The sequence below is a fragment of the Poromitra crassiceps genome (genome assembly GCF_964638095.1).
Source record: "Poromitra crassiceps genome assembly, chromosome: 1".
Classification (NCBI taxonomy): domain Eukaryota; kingdom Metazoa; phylum Chordata; class Actinopteri; order Beryciformes; family Melamphaidae; genus Poromitra; species Poromitra crassiceps.
In genome coordinates, this window is record NC_139623.1 from 34214953 (window position 1) to 34238886 (window position 23934).

General features: G+C 44.3%; 1 protein-coding gene across 3 annotated transcripts in view; it reads left to right on the forward strand.

Moving 5' to 3' along the window:
• macroh2a1 (macroH2A.1 histone) overlaps positions 1 to 12228 on the forward strand; it is a 45615-nt gene extending 33387 nt beyond the window's left edge. For all 3 annotated transcript variants that reach the window (XM_083641094.1, XM_083641092.1, XM_083641093.1), the window contains 2 exons: positions 9395 to 9569; positions 10468 to 12228. In XM_083641094.1, coding sequence (XP_083497220.1) covers positions 9395 to 9569; positions 10468 to 10633 — 341 coding nt within the window. In that variant the 3' untranslated portion in view covers positions 10634 to 12228. The remainder of the gene's footprint in view (positions 1 to 9394; positions 9570 to 10467) is intronic.
• Positions 12229 to 23934: the final 11706 nt, after the last annotated feature.

Below are 23934 nucleotides of genomic sequence, written 5' to 3' on the forward strand. Positions count from 1 at the left end.
CTATCTATTACTGCAGCATGCTGTCTCCTTCATTCACTATCTATTACTGCAGCACGCTGTCTCCTTCATTCACTATCTATTACTGCAGCACGCTGTCTCCTTCATTCACTATCTATTACTGCAGCACGCTGTCTCCTTCATTCACTATCTATTACTGCAGCACGCTGTCTCCTTCATTCACTATCTATTACTGCAGCACGCTGTCTCCTTCATTCACTATCTATTACTGTAGCACGCTGTCTCCTTCATTCACTATCTATTACTGTAGCACGCTGTCTCCTTCATTCACTATCTATTACTGCAGCATGCTGTCTCCTTCATTCACTATCTATTACTGCAGCACGCTGTCTCCTTCATTCACTATCTATTACTGCAGCATGCTGTCTCCTTCATTCACTATCTATTACTGCAGCACGCTGTCTCCTTCATTCACTATCTATTACTGTAGCATGCTGTCTCCTTCATTCACTATCTATTACTGCAGCACGCTGTCTCCTTCATTCACTATCTATTACTGCAGCATGCTGTCTCCTTCATTCACTATCTATTACTGCAGCACGCTGTCTCCTTCATTCACTATCTATTACTGCAGCACGCTGTCTCCTTCATTCACTATCTATTACTGCAGCACGCTGTCTCCTTCATTCACTATCTATTACTGCAGCATGCTGTCTCCTTCATTCACTATCTATTACTGCAGCACGCTGTCTCCTTCATTCACTATCTATTACTGTAGCATGCTGTCTCCTTCATTCACTATCTATTACTGCAGCACGCTGTCTCCTTCATTCACTATCTATTACTGCAGCATGCTGTCTCCTTCATTCACTATCTATTACTGCAGCACGCTGTCTCCTTCATTCACTATCTATTACTGCAGCACGCTGTCTCCTTCATTCACTATCTATTACTGCAGCACGCTGTCTCCTTCATTCACTATCTATTACTGCAGCACGCTGTCTCCTTCATTCACTATCTATTACTGCAGCACGCTGTCTCCTTCATTCACTATCTATTACTGCAGCACGCTGTCTCCTTCATTCACTATCTATTACTGTAGCACGCTGTCTCCTTCATTCACTATCTATTACTGCAGCACGCTGTCTCCTTCATTCACTATCTATTACTGCAGCACGCTGTCTCCTTCATTCACTATCTATTACTGCAGCACGCTGTCTCCTTCATTCACTATCTATTACTGCAGCACGCTGTCTCCTTCATTCACTATCTATTACTGTAGCACGCTGTCTCCTTCATTCACTATCTATTACTGCAGCACGCTGTCTCCTTCATTCACTATCTATTACTGCAGCACGCTGTCTCCTTCATTCACTATCTATTACTGCAGCACGCTGTCTCCTTCATTCACTATCTATTACTGCAGCACGCTGTCTCCTTCATTCACTATCTATTACTGTAGCACGCTGTCTCCTTCATTCACTATCTATTACTGTAGCACGCTGTCTCCTTCATTCACTATCTATTACTGTAGCACGCTGTCTCCTTCATTCACTATCTATTACTGCAGCACGCTGTCTCCTTCATTCACTATCTATTACTGTAGCACGCTGTCTCCTTCATTCACTATCTATTACTGCAGCACGCTGTCTCCTTCATTCACTATCTATTACTGCAGCACGCTGTCTCCTTCATTCACTATCTATTACTGCAGCACGCTGTCTCCTTCATTCACTATCTATTACTGCAGCACGCTGTCTCCTTCATTCACTATCTATTACTGTAGCACGCTGTCTCCTTCATTCACTATCTATTACTGTAGCACGCTGTCTCCTTCATTCACTATCTATTACTGCAGCACGCTGTCTCCTTCATTCACTATCTATTACTGTAGCACGCTGTCTCCTTCATTCACTATCTATTACTGCAGCACGCTGTCTCCTTCATTCACTATCTATTACTGTAGCACGCTGTCTCCTTCATTCACTATCTATTACTGCAGCACGCTGTCTCCTTCATTCACTATCTATTACTGCAGCACGCTGTCTCCTTCATTCACTATCTATTACTGCAGCACGCTGTCTCCTTCATTCACTATCTATTACTGCAGCACGCTGTCTCCTTCATTCACTATCTATTACTGTAGCACGCTGTCTCCTTCATTCACTATCTATTACTGCAGCACGCTGTCTCCTTCATTCACTATCTATTACTGCAGCACGCTGTCTCCTTCATTCACTATCTATTACTGCAGCACGCTGTCTCCTTCATTCACTATCTATTACTGCAGCACGCTGTCTCCTTCATTCACTATCTATTACTGTAGCACGCTGTCTCCTTCATTCACTATCTATTACTGCAGCACGCTGTCTCCTTCATTCACTATCTATTACTGCAGCACGCTGTCTCCTTCATTCACTATCTATTACTGCAGCACGCTGTCTCCTTCATTCACTATCTATTACTGCAGCACGCTGTCTCCTTCATTCACTATCTATTACTGTAGCACGCTGTCTCCTTCATTCACTATCTATTACTGTAGCACGCTGTCTCCTTCATTCACTATCTATTACTGTAGCACGCTGTCTCCTTCATTCACTATCTATTACTGCAGCACGCTGTCTCCTTCATTCACTATCTATTACTGTAGCACGCTGTCTCCTTCATTCACTATCTATTACTGCAGCACGCTGTCTCCTTCATTCACTATCTATTACTGCAGCACGCTGTCTCCTTCATTCACTATCTATTACTGCAGCACGCTGTCTCCTTCATTCACTATCTATTACTGCAGCACGCTGTCTCCTTCATTCACTATCTATTACTGTAGCACGCTGTCTCCTTCATTCACTATCTATTACTGTAGCACGCTGTCTCCTTCATTCACTATCTATTACTGCAGCACGCTGTCTCCTTCATTCACTATCTATTACTGTAGCACGCTGTCTCCTTCATTCACTATCTATTACTGCAGCACGCTGTCTCCTTCATTCACTATCTATTACTGTAGCACGCTGTCTCCTTCATTCACTATCTATTACTGCAGCACGCTGTCTCCTTCATTCACTATCTATTACTGCAGCACGCCGTCTCCTTCATTCACTATCTATTAGCACGCTGTCTCCTTCATTCACTATCTATTACTGCAGCACGCTGTCTCCTTCATTCACTATCTATTACTGCAGCACGCTGTCTCCTTCATTCACTATCTATTAGCACGCTGTCTCCTTCATTCACTATCTATTAGCATGCTGTCTCCTTCATTCACTATCTATTAGCACGCTGTCTCCTTCATTCACTATCTATTAGCACGCTGTCTCCTTCATTCACTATCTATTAGCATGCTGTCTCCTTCATTCACTATCTATTAGCATGCTGTCTCCTTCATTCACTATCTATTAGCACGCTGTCTCCTTCATTCACTATCTATTAGCACGCTGTCTCCTTCATTCACTATCTATTAGCACGCTGTCTCCTTCATTCACTATCTATTAGCACGCTGTCGCTGTCTCCTTCATTCACTATCTATTAGCACGCTGTCTCCTTCATTCACTATCTATTAGCACGCTGTCGCTGTCTCCTTCATTCACTATCTATTAGCACGCTGTCTCCTTCATTCACTATCTATTAGCATGCTGTCTCCTTCATTCACTATCTATTAGCACGCTGTCTCCTTCATTCACTATCTATTAGCATGCTGTCTCCTTCATTCACTATCTATTAGCACGCTGTCTCCTTCATTCACTATCTATTAGCACGCTGTCTCCTTCATTCACTATCTATTAGCACGCTGTCTCCTTCATTCACTATCTATTAGCACGCTGTCGCTGTCTCCTTCATTCACTATCTATTAGCACGCTGTCTCCTTCATTCACTATCTATTAGCACTGTGTCTCCTTCATTCACTATCTATTAGCACGCTGTCTCCTTCATTCACTATATATTAGCACTGTGTCTCCTTTATTCACTGTCTTTTAGCACTGTGTCTCCTTCATTCACTGTCTATTAGCACTGTGTCTCCTTCATTCACTATCTATTAGCACTGTGTCTCCTTCATTCACTATCTATTAGCACGCTGTCTCCTTCATTCACTATCTATTAGCACGCTGTCTCCTTCATTCACTATCTATTAGCAATGTGTCTCCTTCATTCACTGTCTTTTAGCACTGTGTCTCCTTCATTCACTATCTATTAGCACGCTGTCTCCTTCATTCACTATCTATTAGCACTGTGTCTCCTTCATTCACTATCTATTAGCACGCTGTCTCCTTCATTCACTATCTATTAGCACTGTGTCTCCTTCATTCACTGTATATTAGCACTGTGTCTCCTTCATTCACTATTAGCATGCTGTCTCCTTCATTCACTATCTATTAGCACGCTGTCTCCTTCATTCACTATCTATTAGCACGCTGTCTCCTTCATTCACTATCTATTAGCACGCTGTCTCCTTCATTCACTATCTATTAGCACTGTGTCTCCTTCATTCACTATCTATTAGCATGCTGTCTCCTTCATTCACTATCTATTAGCATGCTGTCTCCTTCATTCACTATCTATTAGCACACTGTCTCCTTCATTCACTATCTATTAGCACTCTGTCTCCTTCATTCACTATCTATTAGCACTGTGTCTCCTTCATTCACTATCTATTAGCACGCTGTCTCCTTCATTCACTATCTATTAGCACTGTGTCTCCTTCATTCACTATCTATTATCACTGTGTCTCCTTCATTCACTATCTATTAGCACTGTGTCTCCTTCATTCACTATCTATTAGCACTGTGTCTCCGACTCTCCTTCATTCACTATCTATTAGCACTGTGTCTCCTTCATTCACTATCTATTAGCACTGTGTCTCCTTCATTCACTATCTATTAGCACTGTGTCTCCTTCATTCACTATCTATTAGCACTGTGTCTCCTTCATTCACTATCTATTAGCACGCTGTCTCCTTCATTCACTATCTATTAGCACTGTGTCTCCTTCATTCACTATCTATTAGCACTGTGTCTCCGACTCTCCTTCATTCACTATCTATTAGCACTGTGTCTCCTTCATTCACTATCTATTAGCACTGTGTCTCCTTCATTCACTGTATATTAGCACTGTGTCTCCTTCATTCACTATCTATTAGCACGCTGTCTCCTTCATTCACTATCTATTAGCACGCTGTCTCCTTCATTCACTATCTATTAGCACTCTGTCTCCTTCATTCACTATCTATTAGCACTGTGTCTCCTTCATTCACTATCTATTAGCACGCTGTCTCCTTCATTCACTATCTATTAGCACTGTGTCTCCTTCATTCACTATCTATTAGCACTGTGTCTCCTTCATTCACTATCTATTAGCACGCTGTCTCCTTCATTCACTATCTATTAGCACTGTGTCTCCTTCATTCACTATCTATTAGCACTGTGTCTCCGACTCTCCTTCATTCACTATCTATTAGCACTGTGTCTCCTTCATTCACTATCTATTAGCACTGTGTCTCCGACTCTCCTTCATTCACTATCTATTAGCACTGTGTCTCCTTCATTCACTATCTATTAGCACTGTGTCTCCTTCATTCACTATCTATTAGCACGCTGTCTCCTTCATTCACTATCTATTAGCACTGTGTCTCCTTCATTCACTATCTATTAGCACTGTGTCTCCTTCATTCACTAACTATTAGCACTGTGTCTCCTTCATTCACTATCTATTAGCACGCTGTCTCCTTCATTCACTATCTATTAGCACTCTGTCTCCTTCATTCACTATCTATTAGCACTGTGTCTCCTTCATTCACTATATATTAGGGTTGTACCAATATAGCAGGCCAATATTGGCCTTTGATTAATTATTGATATCAGCCACAGGCAGTCAGTGTGCAGGTTTCTCCCTGACCACAGCTACATAAAGAGTCAGTAAAACCAACAATTAAGTGATACTTTCTTTGCACATTTTAGTTAACTTATTTAATTGTTCAATTATGCTCATGTAAATTGATTCCTCATTTAAAGATTGAATTTATCCCAGAGTTGTTACATGCGTACATGAGTGATTGAAGCCAAATGTTGCAGATTAAACAACGGCAATTTAGCGAGAAAGCGAACGTTAAGCGAACCTTTCCGTGTCACTCATTCACCCACCCACTCACTCTGTCTGTCTCTCACTCTGTCCGTCTGTCCATCTCTCTCATCATCCCTCACTCTCTTTCTCTTTCACTCATTCACCCACCCACTCACTCTGTCTCTCACTCTGTCCGTCTGTCCATCTCTCTCATCATCCCTCACTCTCTTTCTCTTTCACTCATTCACCCACCCACTCACTCTGTCTGTCTCTCACTCTGTCCGTCTGTCCATCTCTCTCATCATCCCTCACTCTCTTTCTCTTTCACTCGTTCTCCCTCCTTATAGAGAGCCAAAGTCGACGTCACTTTCTGCTTCAGCATGCACACCAAGAGATTTCATCCACCATTTATTTTCCCATAAACATTTCGTAAAATGCGTATAAAAATGTTTTTACTTGGTGAAACCAAGTGATTCAGCTATATTTAGAATCAGGAGAGACCAGAGAACATTTCACTCAGTCCAAAACAAAAAAAAACATGGGAAAAAAGATATTTTAATCCGCCTTATTTTTTTTTATGTTTTGATCCGAGTGGTGTCTCCTGTTTCTGAATATAGCTGAATCGGTTGGTTTGACTAAGTAAAACTATTTTCATAAGCATTTTACGAAATGTCTATGGGAAAATAAATGGCGGATGAAATCTCTTGGTGCGCATGCCTAACCCGGAAGTTGACGTGACTTTGACTCTCCATTCATCACACCCCATCCCGTCTCTCTCACACTCAGCCAAGTGAACTCAGTCAGCATCCTGATCCAGCTCTCTGTGTGGAGCTCATAAGTAGATTACCAGGTGACTGAACACCAAGCCAGCAGAGCCTGTCAGGGATTTTGGGGATCTGGACCGGCTTGAGCGCCAAATCGCCGTCCTGACCAGACCTGGCTCCAAACAGTTGTTGAATAAGTTCTTCAGTATGTTTAAAAGAAGAAGAAAAAGTACTTCTTCAACCTTACTTTGCAAGCAGGCTTCCCACTTTCAAGGCTGAGCAGTGTGATAGAGTCAAACTATCAAGTCAAAGATAGTAGTTGAATAGATTTTATATTAATATTTCAAAAAGCAGTTTGAGAGAGCTTTACTGCACTTTGCAAAGCATGGCTCATTTATAAGACAAAAAACCCCCATAGCAATGAGTGCTTAGCACCAAAGATGTTGCCAAATTTAAAAGGAGGAACTTCCAGATTACCACTTTTAAAGATGGAGTTTCTGCTGTTTTCTTCTGTTCTGTTCTGTTCAACAGCCTCACTCGAGAACATTTATGTAGTGTTCCTCTCTTCCAAACCATAAAACAGCTTGAACTGTGCATGCAGTCATGAAAACGGTAATCATCGTCTCCGCACTTTCCTCACGACAAGATCACACATGCGGTCTGACGAGCTCTCACTCTCCTGTCTGAAGTCTCTCTGTCTCTCTGTGCCATCTGGAAGTGGGCTTTGTTATCCAGTGCGGTGCAGTCACACGCTAGCTGTGGGCTAATGAACTATGACTGGAGGCTTTCTCACTTCACAGCGTCAAGGGCTTTGGCTGAGTTACAGTGTCTTGATGGCAGACGAAACTAGATGTTTGAACTCCAGAGACCAACCATGTTTTTCAAATACGTCCAGAAATAGTCTCTTCTCCTGTCCTGTCCAGCTGTCTGGAGAAGTGATTTCTCTCTCCAGCCCACCTCTGAATAATACCCTGTTCAAACCGTATTAAGCTCTTGGAGTTTTCCTTGGAGTTTTTTCCCCTTCTTCTTTCCACAAAGTAAAGTGTTCTTTCAGCAGCTCAGTTTGTCCCTGCTGGCTTTTCAGTTCTGACAAAACCGCTTAATCAAATTGTTTTTGACCGTGGATAGTGGATGTGATTAATAGAAATCCAGTCAACGACGGCGATGTCCAGGATGGCCGCCACGTTCATTAACCCAAACAAAACATACAGATTTGTCAGAGTATGATATTTAGGCATGGTAAAAAAATATATAAGAGCTTTAGAAAGCTCTCTTGAACTGATATCAGTAAGATATTTAAGGCCCCGAGTTCACAAAATGGTGCAGGTAGCAACTGAACTACAGACTGCGTTTTAACTACTGTAATACTCTACAGTATATTTACAGTGGATTTCAACATGGGTACAGACTGTTCCATAAACAGCTATTCAATGTCAAAAATTTTGCCTGGATGGTTTAAAAGGGGACGAGCTTACATGTTTTCACACTAGTTTATTCTTGCAATATTTGGTGTTGGGCAATGGTTGAGATCAATATCACGATAATCATAAGGATTTTTCTCAAGATATACAGTATATCACGATATGGTTCATGTTAGGCCTGCATGATATGAGGAAAATCTGCGATGTGCGATAACATTGTTCAATATAGCGATGACGATACGACTTGCGATAAATAAACAAATATTGAAGTATGCATATAGCTATACAGTTCCTATGTCTTTCTGCTTTAATAATGCTAACATAGACCCCAAACATAGCCTATGTCCACTGAATAAAGGAATGAAATACACACTGACTCTAGCTGAAACTACACACAGCGTGTTTGGGCTTTGGCAGAGGGGCGGAGCGCACTGTTGTAAGGGAAAGGTGTACGCTGGATTTACAACACAAGACAAAATGGTCAGATGCTGAGTGGGAATGCATGACGCATGTAAATAAAACCACCTTTGTTATTCATTGCGTTTCAGGCAGTCTTTGTGATGTGTTTATTGCACATGTTCATATTGCGATGACGATGAAAATACGATTAATTGTGCAGCCCTAGTTCATGTATGCAAATTCACGTTAATTAATCAATTAATGTTTATCTCATTGAACTGAATGGTAATGTTAGGTGTGATGTCAAACAAAACAGAAATATTCAAATAATATTCCTACAATACTTCATTTTATGAGTTTTTCAGTCAAAAACTAAAATGTGTCATCAATTTAGACAACATAAATGTGTGTCATATTAAAATATCTTTATATCATCACGATATATATTCCACTGAAAGACGATAAACGATAATATTGAATTATCGCCCAACCCTAGTTCAAGGTAGGTGTTTTTGATTTGGTTCACTACAGATCTAAAAAACAACAATAAATGTAGGAATATGCAAGTGGGTGTATAGAACAATTAGCATGTTTCCCCCCCACTTAACCTTGCTTTTCTGTGTGTTTACAGATAATGCAACGTGTGATGCTGAAAATAATACTACTGTAGCAATCCTCTGCTCTGTCTCCTTTCTTATTTACTCTCTCCCTCTGTTCACTCTCTCCTTCCTCTTCTCCCTCCTCCCTCGCCTGTTTTCTCTCTTCTCTAATGTTCTTCTGTTCTCCGTCCCTCAGCTGTGTTGACCTCGGGCTATGGTCTGCCTGCTAAGTACGTCATCCACTGTAACAGTCCAGGCTGGGGCTCCGACAAGTGTGAGGAGATGCTGGACAAGACGGTGAAGAACTGCCTGGCCTTGGCCGACGAGAAGAAACTCAAGTCGGTGGCCTTCCCCTCCATTGGTAGTGGGAGGTATGGAAAACACACACACACACACACACACACACACACAGACCTGACATCGTAGAATGTTAGGAGGAAGAAGAAAATGTATTTAGCACAGAGTTACAAAGTGCTTCACATGCAACTAAAAAAGAGAAAAATGGCAAAAATAAAATCAGTGGACAAAATTTTAAGTAGTTCAGTTCAGTTACGCTATGTTTATAGTAGAGAAATTAGACACAACATGCATGACATGTACAGTTTATAGCATTCCCTGCAGTATTCTCTCCTTATCAACACACCCTCATACACACTCTTCAGATTGACGTTGTACAATATAATGATCTGCTGAGAGGAATGTGATTATGTGAAGCATTGAATAGCTAATTATCAATCTACCGGCTGCTGCTCTAATTGAAAGGAAATGTTTTACATCTGGAAACATGAACTACAGCTTTGGAATGGCTTCAGTAACAAAGCATCAAAACATGGTCTTATGGTTCTATTGATTTCAATGTTATTAAATCGCTTTGGTAATATTTACTGTATGAAACCATTACTGTCCCAATATATTTTCATTTTTTCCAAGATACGTCTTCATATCGCTTGTATACTATTAATTTGTAGTAGGAATTTTCCGTAAACCTGGAAGGAACATTATGAAATTAAAAGCCAGTAGAATGCCATATGATTGGACACATCATAATGGCTATGGGTGTTGAAATGTCATTATCCACTGTGATTAATTTGATTTTTTTTTTGTCATGGTACTGTGTAGAGCAAATATAGCGAGTGCTGCAACATTAACTTTGCCATAATAACTATCCGTTTGCCCGTTTCCTGGGAAAGACTTCCCCAATTGAAAAGACCTCTCTCTCTCTCTCTCTCTCTCTCTCTCTCTCTCTCTCTCTCTCTCTCTCTCTCTCAGGAATGGATTCCCCAAGCAGACGGCTGCCCAGCTGATCCTGAAGGCCATCTCCAGCTACTTTGTAGCCACCATGTCTTCCACCATCAAGACCGTCTACTTTGTGCTGTTTGACAGCGAGAGCATAGGGATCTATGTGCAGGAGATGGCCAAGCTGGAAACCAGCTAAAAGAGTTTGCCTCCTTGTCCGCTTGCTTCCAATGATCCCCCATTCCCCACCTGACCCCCACATCCCCTGCCTCAGTAAAGGCTGGTTTGGATTGATTTTTTTCTTTTCTTTTTTCCCATGCAAGAAAATAGGAAGATGATTACCAGTGATTTGTAAAACACACACGCACGCACGCGCGCGCACACACACACACACACACACACACACACACACACACACACACACACACACACACACACACACACAAAAGAAGGATCTTTATTAAGGCCGGGAACTTGTTTTGCATTATGTTTATATTTTACATATATTTGTTATTATTTCTTATTTTGAACTCTGGCATTAAATGTAGAAATGCACTGTTTCTTCTGCAGTCCTTCAGTAAAAACAGTGTCAGGCAAAAGATATCCATTGAGTGAGATAACTGGCTTTTAAAATATCTAATTTTCATTATATACAAGAGATGTTGTCAGATAGCTCATCCTCAATTACAAGGCTTCCAGAGAAGTCAGTTGAATACGGGTTAATGCATGTAATAGCAGCAAAGATAGCTATCCTCTTCCTTTTGAACTAAAAAACACAAGACAATTATTTCAATGTATTATTTTTCTAATCAATTCTGCTTTTTGGATAGTCTTCTACTGTATACTGAAAAGTTAAAGAAGAAAGAAAAGTTAAGTTCACTATACTTACGGAGACTATTAACGGAATATTGGAATACATCTTTTTTTTGTGCTGTGTGTTACAAAATCCTGTTGGTTTTTGCCTTTCTTCATACAGTGTGCTGCAGAGACCTTGAATTTCCAATAATAATAATAATTCAATAAATAAATGGGGAAAAATACAAATAAAAAAATCAGCAATTGGAAGAAGCGCTTAATTAATCTCATAAATCTCATAAATGCCCATTATATATCTTGTATATACATTTTACAATGTCACTAATCATGGTACTAGAGTCATAAAAAAATTCAGTAAAAAAATAAAATGAATAAAAAATAATAATATGTAATGACATACAATTGTACAACTGCAGAGGAAAGGTTTTTGCAGGACACAAATGTTTATATTGTGTGTTCCTATCAATGTTTATATAGATGGAGTATTTGTGAAATGTTATAGTAAAATATTGGACTGTAACATAGATTTTTATTTTCTATTTTAATTTTCACACTGATTCTAAAGGCACAGGCGATTTTGGAAAAAAGAAAGAAAAAGTAATAGATTGTTTTTGCGTGTTTTTGTCTTTGTTAAGCCATAAACAAATGCAATTGTATTAATTTTGCTGGAAGGAGTAGCACTCTACTGTTTCTATGGTTTCTCTCCCAGCTACCACTAGATGGCTCTCTATAACCAAGAATTGAAGTTTCATCACAGCCATTTCCTGTGCTGGAGTAACCCCTTTAATGAGGAGGGCTGCACAGACATTGGTCGATTTGAGTTGGATATTAATTGGGATCAACGGATGTACACGAGAAACCTGATTGCTCTGCTGCATTTGGACTTTTCAATAACTTTCTTATGATAAATGTAAAATGCTTTCTAAAGAATTGCTACAATTGATGATTATACACAAGGTCTGTACAGTCCGGTAATAAAATGCCTTTCAAAACATGGACTTGTTCCTGTTGAATTTATGAGATCGTTTTGTATTTCATGCAGACATAGGCCTACAGTAAAGGGAGGAGGAGGTCTTGAATGTAATAATAAATCCATGTCCGCTCTAGCCGATTGAAATGAGTATAATACAGAGTGGTGCAGAACAAATGGCAGACGCATGATGCAACTTTTTACATTTGATTTGATTGAGTGCCACACTCGGTTCAAGTATCCCCCATGTCCTCTAGCCCAGTGCTTCTCAATGTGGGGTCCATGCAGCAAAATGACTTATTAAACCTCACTATTATTTAATTTACAGAAAGTTAACACAATTATAGAATGTAGAATGTCTGTTTTGATCTTAGTTTGTCAAGTGGGCGGAGTCTGTGGCCCTAATGTGGACTGTATTAGGATCCTTGATATGAAAAGGGGTGAGAATCATTCAATCAGCCTATCAATCCTCTGCGTGTGTGTGTTGTATTTCTCTGAGGATAGAAAGATGAGAAAAGTCCTCAGAGTGAAGACATTTTGGCCGGTCTCACTTCTGTAGGAGCTATTATGGGATTAGGACCAGGCTTTATAGGGTTAAGGTTAGATTCAGTTGAGGTTGGGGTAAGGGTTAAGGTTAGATTCAGTTTAGGTTGGGGTAAGAGTTAAGGTTAGATTCAGTTGGGGTAAGAGTTAAGGTTAGATTCAGTTGAGGTTGGGGTAAGGGTTAAGGTTAGATTCAGTTTAGGTTAGGGGAATTCAGTTCCTGTCTCCCATATGGGCAGACAGAGCATGGGCACACAAGTTTTATATTCCCTCCCTCCTCTTTTGGGTTTGGGGTAAGAGTTACGGTTAGATTCAGTTTAGGTTGGGGTAAGAGTTAAGGTTAGATTCAGTTTAGGTTGGGGTAAGAGTTGACTCAATGATTACTTTGCCAGTGCTTCGGTTTCTGGCCATCTCCCTTCACCACACGTGTATTTTCAACTGCTGAAAGGTGAACAAATGGCATTGCAACACATTCTGTTGTTGGGCCGAAAATCAAAGCAAAACACTATTTTTCTTTGTGAGACAGTATCACCTTTACATTACATAAATGTTTCTGTTGGATCTCTGCTCTTATAGATACAGTCAGTTTGAGTGGGAATGCCCACAAAATGTTACTACAGCTGGCGCACGAGACTAGATGGTGGGGGGAAACCCCCATATATCTCAATGGGCTGACTCACCAAAGGACAGTGCTGCGGCTGTACACTACAGGATTGGGGATTCAAGAGCAGGTACATAGACGTCTGTTCAAATGTGCGTTTACTGCAGGGGTTGAATCCCTGATCCTGTCTGCCTGGGCTGGGCTAGCAGCTGAATGCTAACTATGCTGGCTGGGAAGAACGGGAGGATTTCCCCCATGCTGACCTATTGACCACGCGTCTATGACGAGACACCGCCTGAATGAATGTATCTCTTATGTTTTCAGTTGTGAAAATGCAACTTTTAATTAAATGAGTGGATACCCGCCTTCAATGGTATTCGACCAATCACAAGTGGAGAAATGAGCGGATATCCCACCTTATTTTGACCAGATACCCTGCCTTATTTTTTTGTCCAACTTTGAGACCCCCGAAGTCCAGACGGTAGGCAGAAGCATTTGTAAATTGCTGGAGCCAACGCATCTGTCTTGAGAGATGGTCCTAACAACTGTTTTAAGTCTCTGTGTTTGTGTATAAGATATAGATTTTAGGGGAGTTTGGATGCAGGTTCAGGTGCCATGCAGGCCGAGGTTGGTGAGCTGTCCTGGGGCTGCAGTGTGCTATGAGGACCACGTCGGAGTCAGATGGGGGTCACTTTCCCAGCCAGCCAGGGAGGCAGGGACCCGGGACCTCCTCTGAGGGCGCCCATCTGAGGCCTAATCCCCAGGAAATACAGGCAGGTTTCACCCCCACTCCGTCCCACCATCCATCCATCCATCCCTCCCCACTTCTCCTCGCAGGCAGAAAAGCTCCGTAAATTCAAAGCATCTGTACGGGCAAGGGCCAATCCCAGGGCTGCCTTTCCCAGAGCCCGCGCAGATGAAATTTTATTCTTTGCACGAAAAAATTACAGGCGGAGGGGAGGGAGGAAAAACACAAAATAAAGTAAAGCAAACAGTGGGGGAAGATCAAGGAGGAGAGGAGGCGAGGGGTAAGGAGCTGCTCATCAGAGATCTTTCCAGTGTGTTCATAAGAAGAATGTAATATTATGTTCGTCATGACTGGAGCCTTCACTGAAGTCTAGTGGTAACACAGTCTGTTTCTAACTGCTACTGATTTGGGATGTGCTCTCCTTCTGCTCAAGTGTTGGCGTTTGTTGTTGAAGCCTAGAAAATGATAAATGATAAATAAACTGTCAATTGAAAGTAATTTGCGGGATTAATTGCGATGATTTAGAAAAATTAACCACACTGGTTTGTAAAGAAAATGGGCAGGGGGAGAGTCATGCAGGGGCAGTTTGAATGGCTGTTGCCTGGCCTTCCTAGTGTTCATATCCTGCTGTGTATGTCTTGATGTAGGTGCAACACTTTCTACTGAATGAAATATAGTGAAATCAGATTATTGTTCATTTTACTGCAGACCCCTGACCCCCCGTAGTGACCCCTGGGGGTCCCTGGACCTCACTTTGGGAAACCAGAGTGCCAAGCCACTTATGTTAGAATAAGTTAATAATACAGAAACCTCCATATCCCCTTGCGGTAAAATTGGTTTTCAAGTGGAGCAGAAAACAAAGTCACTGTGAAGTGTATTGTGAGTGTGGTTGAGGTTTAAACAGTAGTCTTTGGTTGTTTTGGGTCAGCACAGAGTCTGATGTGGTCGGAAACAAAGTCACACAAGAACCTAGATAATTTCCCAGAACTCACTAGTTGGATTTACACATGAGCAACAAGAACAATATTATATTTCACCTCGTTTGACCCATTGACTGTATATAAGATGGTTTGACCCAGATTGGATATTTTTTTATCCCAGTTTAAAGAGAAGAAATGATTGAAACTGAGGGAAAATCAGACCTGAGATAAATAGTATCTGTTTTAATCTATCAGATGGGGGATGTGGTTAACCCATTGACATAATATATAACCACATCAGGACAGTTCAGATAGTGTCAGATAGCCGTCAGTCACAGAAAACTGATTTGTAAACATGGAACAAAAAAAAGGGCTAAAACTGCAATAATTGCAAATACATCCCCTCCCCCATTCCCCTGTGTAATATAGGCTATACTCTGAATTCTCTGTCATTATCTTTCATCATCGTGCCATCATTCTTACCACAGTCTACTCACTTTTCTGATGCGAGCCTCTGCCTGCCAACATAGCATTATGAGGAAATCTCTTCCTAATCAGGGTGGGGGGGGGGGGGGGGGGGGGGGGGGGGGGGGGGATAACTTTTGTTTGGGCTTACAGAAGAAGCTGTATCCAAAAATCCAATATGGCTTCCCTGCTCATACTCACAAGTCCTCCCTGTTCTCCTCGGAACCTGACTACTGACTGTAATTCTTATATTATTTGAAAAGTCCCACAACAAGACTAGAATCCAACATAGAGTAGGCAATGGTCTTTGTAATTTGAGTTGCAGAATGGGCTGGTGATGATGCGCAAGACCATCCTGTAATCAAAAGACTGCAGGTTCAAACCCCACAACAGCCAATGCATACCAATCAACCCATGTGTCCTGCTGAAGTGACACTGAGCAAGACACTAACTAAATGCCTAACATGTAAAATGTAGCAGATGTAGTTCAGAGTACACAACAGGTAATCCTTTTTTACACTGCATTTCAACAGGTTACAATAAAGGGAAGCCAGCTTTCCTCTACTCTATGGCCGACCGTGAGCCTGTGTCCCTTAATCCTATGATCCACAAGCATTAAACAAGGCTAAAGAAGGGATCTCCAACAGCTACCAAAGGCTGGGAGGGAGTGCCACCCCCTCTCTCTCTCCATGTCACTTTCAGTCCACAAGTCCTCTCTGAACCTGTGTGACTGTGGGCCCGCCGTCTCTCTGTCTCCATGTCACTTTCAGTCCACAAGTCCTCTCTGAGCTTGTGTGACTGTGGGCCCTCTGTCTCCATGTCACTTTCAGTCCACAAGTCCTCTCTGAGCCTGTGTGACTGTGGGCCTGCCGTCTCTCTGTCTCCATGTCACTTTCAGTCCACAAGTCCTCTCTGAGCCTGTGTGACTGTCGGCCCATCTCTGTCTCCATGTCACTTTCAGTCCACAAGTCCTCTCTGAGCCTGTGTGACTGTGGGCCCACCGTCTCTCTGTCTCCATGTCACTTTCAGTCCACAAGTCCTCTCTGAGCCTGTGTGACTGTGGGCCCACCGTCTCTCTGTCTCCATGTCACTTTCAGTCCACAAGTCCTCTCTGAACCTCTGTGACTGTGGGCCCATCCTCTCTCTGTCTCCATGTCACTTTCAGTCCACAAGTCCTCTCTGAACCTCTGTGACTGTGGGCCCGCCGTCTCTCTGTCTCCAAGTCCTCTCTGAGCCTGTGTGACTGTGGGCCCGCCATCTCTCTGTCTCCATGTCACTTTCAGTCCACAAGTCCTCTCTGAGCCTGTGTGACTGTCGGCCCATCTCTGTCTCCATGTCACTTTCAGTCCACAAGTCCTCTCTGAACCTGTGTGACTGTGGACCCGCCGTCTCTCTGTCTCCATGTCACTTTCAGTCCACAAGTCCTCTCTGAGCCTGTGTGACTGTGGGCCCACCATCTCTCTGTCTCCATGTCACTTTCAGTCCACAAGTCCTCTCTGAGCCTGTGTGACTGTGGGCCCACCGTCTCTCTGTCTCCATGTCACTTTCAGTCCACAAGTCCTCTCTGAACTTCTGTGACTGTGGGCCCGTCGTCTCTCTGTCTCCATGTCACTTTCAGTCCACAAGTCCTCTCTGAACCTCTGTGACTGTGGGCCCGCCATCTCTCTGTCTCCAAGTCTTCTCTGAGCCTGTGTGACTGTGGGCCCACCATATCTTCGAGTGACAGCAGATAAGCAGGGCCGCTCCCAGCTACGCTCTCCTGGCACCTCGAAAGGGTTAAGTCGGATCCGAGGCCTGGCCACATCGCACTGTTGGGCCATTTAGCACAGGAAACCTGATAGTTTGGTCCCTTTTGATGGCCTGATTCCCGGGCTTAGGAGAATAAATTAAATGCAATCCCCGCCTAGGCCTCAGCTGCAGCGGCAGGGCATACTGATTTAGGATTTTCATCTGAAGAGCTTTGCCCCCCTCCCCTCTCTGCTTCCCTCCATCCCCCCATCCATCCCCCATCACCCTTGCCCCACAACACACATGAGAACGCTGAATGTAGTCTAAAAGATGGCTTTGGTGCGGCCGTAATGACGTGTCAGTCCGGCTGTCAGTCACTTTGAGGGCTGGACAGGGGACAGGAGGAGAGGGGTGTAATTGCTGCTCCGTTGGCTTTGGAGAAGAGAAACCAGAGGACACAGGAATTGAGATGTGTCACCTGGAGGCTCAAGGCTGAGATTCAGATATTCAGTCCTGATCCCCGCTGCCCCGTCGCACTGCAGCGGCTTCAGCAGAGCCCCCGGTCTTATGTCTGCGGAGGGGGGGTCTTATGGCTGCGGAGGGGGGGTCTTATGGCTGGGGGGATAAGCAGCCTGTAATATGTGTTTAGACTGCTGATCTCTGAGTCCACGTCACCGCCTCTGTGACCAGCTGATCTCTGAGTCCACGTCACCGCCTCTGTGACCAGCGGCAAAGCAGCACTGAGGATTTGGAGGGTTGGATCCCCGGTTCCCCCCATTTTCTCCCCAATTATACTTGGCCAATTCCCCCGGCTGTCCCGGCTGTGGCTCCACCCCCTCTGCCGATCTGGGGAGAGTTGTAGACTAGCACATGCTTCCTCCGATACATGTGCAGTTGCCAGTCGCTTCTTTTCACCTGACAGCGAGGCAGGACGTAGCACGTGGGAGGATCACGCTATTCCCCCCAGTTCCCCTCCCCCAAGGCGCCGCAACTGACTGGAAGCGGCACTAGTGCAGCGACCAGAACACATACCCTGAATCCGGCTTCCCACCCATAGACACGGCCAAAAGTGCCTGTATGGATGGATGCTCAACCAAGCCGGAGGTCGCACGGGGGCTCAAACCTGCGACCCTTGTGTTAGTAGGCAGGGAAAGCATCCCCCTTGTTAAGTGTATAATAAAGCTGCACAATGGTGTGGCAGTATTAGAACCAGAGAGGTCATTTGGCAGCGAGAGGAAGCTGTTTGAATTTTGAAGACTTTAATACAGACTCACTCGCACTCATTTTATGTCAAAGTCTTTGACAACAATCCGACATGTTGGGAGGTACGGTGGTGCAGTGGTAAGCACTATCGCCTCACAGCTCGAAGGTCGTGGGTTCGATTCCCACCTGGGCCGATGTGAACACTGAAGGAATGCGTGCCCGTCCGCATGTCCTCGAGTGCCCACCACCCGGGTGGGGTCGGCAAAATGGCCTTTCTGTGTGGAGTTTGCATGTTCTCCCCATGCCTCCCGGGGGTCTCCTTCATATAGGAACCCCCTTCACAAAAACATGCAACATCCTGGTTGCTTATATGGTTCCTCCTCTGATCGTTAAGGGCGCCTGTTCAGAGGGAGGGGAACTGGTTGGAATAGCGTGAACCTCCCACGTGCTATGTCCTACCGGTGAAGCTTCCTCGGGCAGGTGAAAAGAAGCGGCTGACTTGACTGCCCATGTCTCGGAGGATGCATGGAATCAGTCTCGGCCCTCCCCAGATCGGCAGAGGATGGAGTAGCAACCAGGATTGAGTAATTCAAATGAGCACTAAACGGGGGATAAAAATGGGATAAAAAATCGGGAAAAAAACATTAAAAAAACAAAAAACAAAAAAAACAATCCGACATGTCTTCATTGGAGATAACTTGATATCTTATATTTTTAGTTTTCTTTTAAAGATGCTCATAAAATGTGCATTTTCCCATTTTAATGAATCATAGGGGGTTCAGGGCACTTCTCTTGATTCACTCTAGACTGATACAAGGGTTCTTTACTGTGGGAATCTTGCATAATGCAGCTTTAAAGGGAAAGTAAGGACAAATTGCAATGCAATGTAAGCATGTTCTGCTATGAATCATCAAGTGTACAGAACCACAAAATATCAATCTATGCAGGAGAAGCAGTGCTGGAACTCTTTCTTTCTCTCCTCCCTCAGGCTCTTTCTCTATCAATCCATCTGTCACTGGTGGGCAAACAGGCTGTATGCTGCTCTTGTACTGTATGCTCCATGAGCAGCCGTGGGTGGTCGCCTCCATGTCTTCATCCACAGTTTGGTGAGCAGTCAAACCTCCATGTCTTCATCCACAGTGTGGTGAGCAGTCAAACCTCCATGTCTTCATCCACAGTTTGGTGAGCAGTCAAACCTCCATGTCTTCCACAGTGTGGTGAGCAGTCAAACCTCCATGTCTTCATCCACAGTGTGGTGAGCAGTCAAACCTCCATGTCTTCACAGTGTGGTGAGCAGTCAAACCTCCATGTCTTCACAGTGTGGTGAGCAGTCAAACCTCCATGTCTTCACAGTGTGGTGAGCAGTCAAACCTCCATGTCTTCACAGTTTGGTGAGCAGTCAAACCTCCATGTCTTCACAGTTTGGTGAGCAGTCAAACCTCCATGTCTTCACAGTGTGGTGAGCAGTCAAACCTCCATGTCTTCACAGTTTGGTGAGCAGTCAAACCTCCATGTCTTCATCCACAGTTTGGTGAGCAGTCAAACCTCCATGTCTTCATCCACAGTGTGGTGAGCAGTCAAACCTCCATGTCTTCATCCACAGTGTGGTGTGCAGTCAAACCTCCATGTCTTCATCCACAGTGTGGTGAGCAGTCAAACCTCCATGTCTTCATCCACAGTTTGGTGAGCAGTCAAACCTCCATGTCTTCATCCACAGTGTGGTGAGCAGTCAAACCTCCATGTCTTCATCCACAGTGTGGTGAGCAGTCAAACCTCCATGTCTTCACAGTGTGGTGAGCAGTCAAACCTCCATGTCTTCATCCACAGTTTGGTGAGCAGTCAAACCTCCATGTCTTCATCCACAGTGTGGTGAGCAGTCAAACCTCCATGTCTTCATCCACAGTGTGGTGAGCAGTCAAACCTCCATGTCTTCACAGTTTGGTGAGCAGTCAAACCTCCATGTCTTCATCCACAGTGTGGTGAGCAGTCAAACCTCCATGTCTTCATCCACAGTGTGGTGAGCAGTCAAACCTCCATGTCTTCACAGTGTGGTGAGCAGTCAAACCTCCATGTCTTCACAGTTTGGTGAGCAGTCAAACCTCCATGTCTTCATCCACAGTTTGGTGAGCAGTCAAACCTCCATGTCTTCATCCACAGTGTGGTGAGCAGTCAAACCTCCATGTCTTCACAGTTTGGTGAGCAGTCAAACCTCCATGTCTTCATCCACAGTGTGGTGAGCAGTCAAACCTCCATGTCTTCATCCACAGTGTGGTGAGCAGTCAAACCTCCATGTCTTCATCCACAGTGTGGTGAGCAGTCAAACCTCCATGTCTTCATCCACAGTGTGGTGAGCAGTCAAACCTCCATGTCTTCATCCACAGTGTGGTGAGCAGTCAAACCTCCATGTCTTCACAGTTTGGTGAGCAGTCAAACCTCCATGTCTTCACAGTTTGGTGAGCAGTCAAACCTCCATGTCTTCCACAGTGTGGTGAGCAGTCAAACCTCCATGTCTTCCACAGTGTGGTGTGCAGTCAAACCTCCATGTCTTCATCCACAGTGTCATCCACAGTTTGGTGAGCAGTCAAACTTCAATGTCTTCATCCACAGTGTGGATGAAGACATCCACAGGGCGTCTCCAGCAAATTGATGAATCGTTAAACTTCATTATTTAATTTACCAGCACAATTAGAGCATCTAGAAGGAATTCTGTTCTGATCATATTTTCACTGTTATCTCTCTACCTACATTACAGATGGAGGTCTGGACCAAATCATATCAAACAATACAAATATTCTCTGATTTGGGTCCAAGAGACAAAATGTCATCAAATGGGGGTCTGTGGCCCTAATGTGGACTAAATTATCACCATAAAGGAACAATGCAGAATTCATGTGACCATATCGACATTTGAGTCGAAAACCCTTACAGTACATGTGCAAGTTGTTCAGGAGGTAAGGAATTTGTTCCTCGACACTCATGGCCTATTTTTGAAGTTGTGAAGGGTTTTTACACAGGTTTAAAAGACTTGAGGGTGATTTTATAATATAAGAATAGGTGTTACTTTAATGGTGGATATCTCAGTTTGGAACAATACAATAGGGATTGGGTGTTGGAATGAGAGAGAAAAAACTGTGGATTTGATGTCATGGGAACGGGATGCAGGGTCAGGTAATGCATCACGTTGTAAATTGCTTTTATTGGTCTTGCCAGGGTCTTGGGGTTAGGCTGAGGTTATTCAGGGCTCACACATCTCCAGACACACACGCACGCACGCACGTACGCACGTACGCACACACGCACACACACACCCACACACACACGCAGGCATATACAGATACAGACACAAAACGCACACATGCCAGACTGTCTTTATCGCTCCTTCTGTCACACACACACACACACACACACACACACACACACACACACACACACACACACACACACACACACACACACACACACACACACACACACACACACACACACACACAACACACACACACACACACACACACACACACACACACACACACACACACACACACACACACACACACACACACGGGGGCAAACTGTCTGTGGGGTTAATCTGAGGGCCAGATCAAAGGGTCAGGTCCAGGAGATAAACTCAGGCCCTGGAGGTTCCAGCTCTCCTCTCCTCTCCTCTCCTCTCCTCTCCTCTCCTCTCCTCTCCTCTCCTCTCCTCTCCTCTCCTCTCCTCTCCTCTCCTCTCCTCTCCTCTCCTCTCCTCTCCTCTCCTCTCCCCTCCCCTCCCCTCTCCTCTCCTCTCCTCTCCCCTCCCCTCTCCTCTCCTCTCCTCTCCTCTCCTCTCGTCTCCTCTCCTCTCCTCTCGGTCTATCTGCAAATGGTTAAGCTCAAGGTGATTCATGGCGGCTTGGCGAGCGGCCCCAGAGGATTCTGGGCCAGATAGAGGGGGATTTGTCCGCTGCCATTCCCCCGCAGACGCACGGACGTTAAGGGGGCTACACACCATGGGAACGACAAAGAACTAGCGGCAATGAAGGCAGACTGATATGTCGCCTCACAACGTTTTTCCAGAGCCACAAATTTGCACTTGAACACACCGCAAATACTACAGCCGACGGTCAACTAGCGCGAACGTTCTGTGCCATGCGTGAGACCTAGGATGAAAGAAAGCAACATTTGCCTAGTGTTTGTCACCACTTTTTCCTAATATGGCTACTTAGTAATGGAGAATATGTTTGATAAAAAGTTACAAATGGCACTGCCATTGTCAGCCCTTGCCTGCATGGTCTTTTGCTTGTGGAAGAAGAAAGGAAGAGGTAGAGGTGAAAAATGAGGAGAAACCGCACTAAATGGGTCATATAATGCAGCTCAATAGGCTTTCCCGAAGGCCATGTCATTGTGAAAATATCTGTGTATCGGAATTATCAGGTGAGATGAAGTTGTAAAATGAAAAGTTTTGTGGGTGCCCTCTCTTCTCCTGCACTGCTTCGCTACCAGCTGACCAGCCAATCAGAGTGATTTCTCTCACTGATGGCCTGATGCCGATTCAACATGTTGAACTATCTGAAAAAGCTACCGACAAGGCTAACTAGAGGCAAAGACACCACAAAAACTAGGGTGATAGATGCTCACCGATAGCCCAGACATGGCTGACAGCCCAGAGCCGACAGACCAGACATGGCCGACAGACCAGAGCCGACAGACCAGACATGGCCGACAGACCAGACATGGCCGACAGCCCAGAGCCGACAGACCAGACATGGCCGACAGCCCAGACATGGCTGACAACCCAGATATGGCCAAGAGCCCAGACATGGCCGACAGACCAGACATGGCCGACAGCCCAGACATGGCCGACAGCCCAGACATGGCCGACAGACCAGACTTGGCCGACAGACCAGACATGGCCGACAGACCAGACTTGGCCGACAGACCAGACATGGCCGACAGCAATAAATGAGCTGTATGGGAGTCAGGGGTTTTACTCTGTTGCTGCGCTCTGAGTCTCTGCGTGCTCCGAACCAGACGTGAGAGCCGCTCAACAGACCCCCGAGATAAAAGACCCCTCAGCCCTGACAGGATGAAAACACACTTCCCAAATTATACTCTCTACTGGCTTTGTGTCAGGGATCTGCAGAAAGGAATCCTCTCTGGCTTTTGAAAAGGCCAAATATTCTGACGGTTGAATGTCGGGGAGGCTTTATTGGGCAGAAAATGTTGAATAGGAAGCGAAAGGCCTTTGCTTGTTCCTGCTTGATTTGGAATACGCTCCTCACAATGTGAAGAGGGGGCGGATGAATGGGCGCGTGTGTCATCGCCGCTGACATGCTAAATGAAGGGTATCAAAGCATGGAAGTGTAGCACGGAGAGAGAGAGAGAGAGGACGAGCAAAAGAAGAAGAAAGAAACAGAAAAAGGAGAACTGTATGAGATAAGAGCGGAAAAAAGAGGTCAAGATAGAATGAGAGAGAAGAGAAAAGTACATCTCAACCCTGGGAAGAATCGTCAGCTGCCGCCTT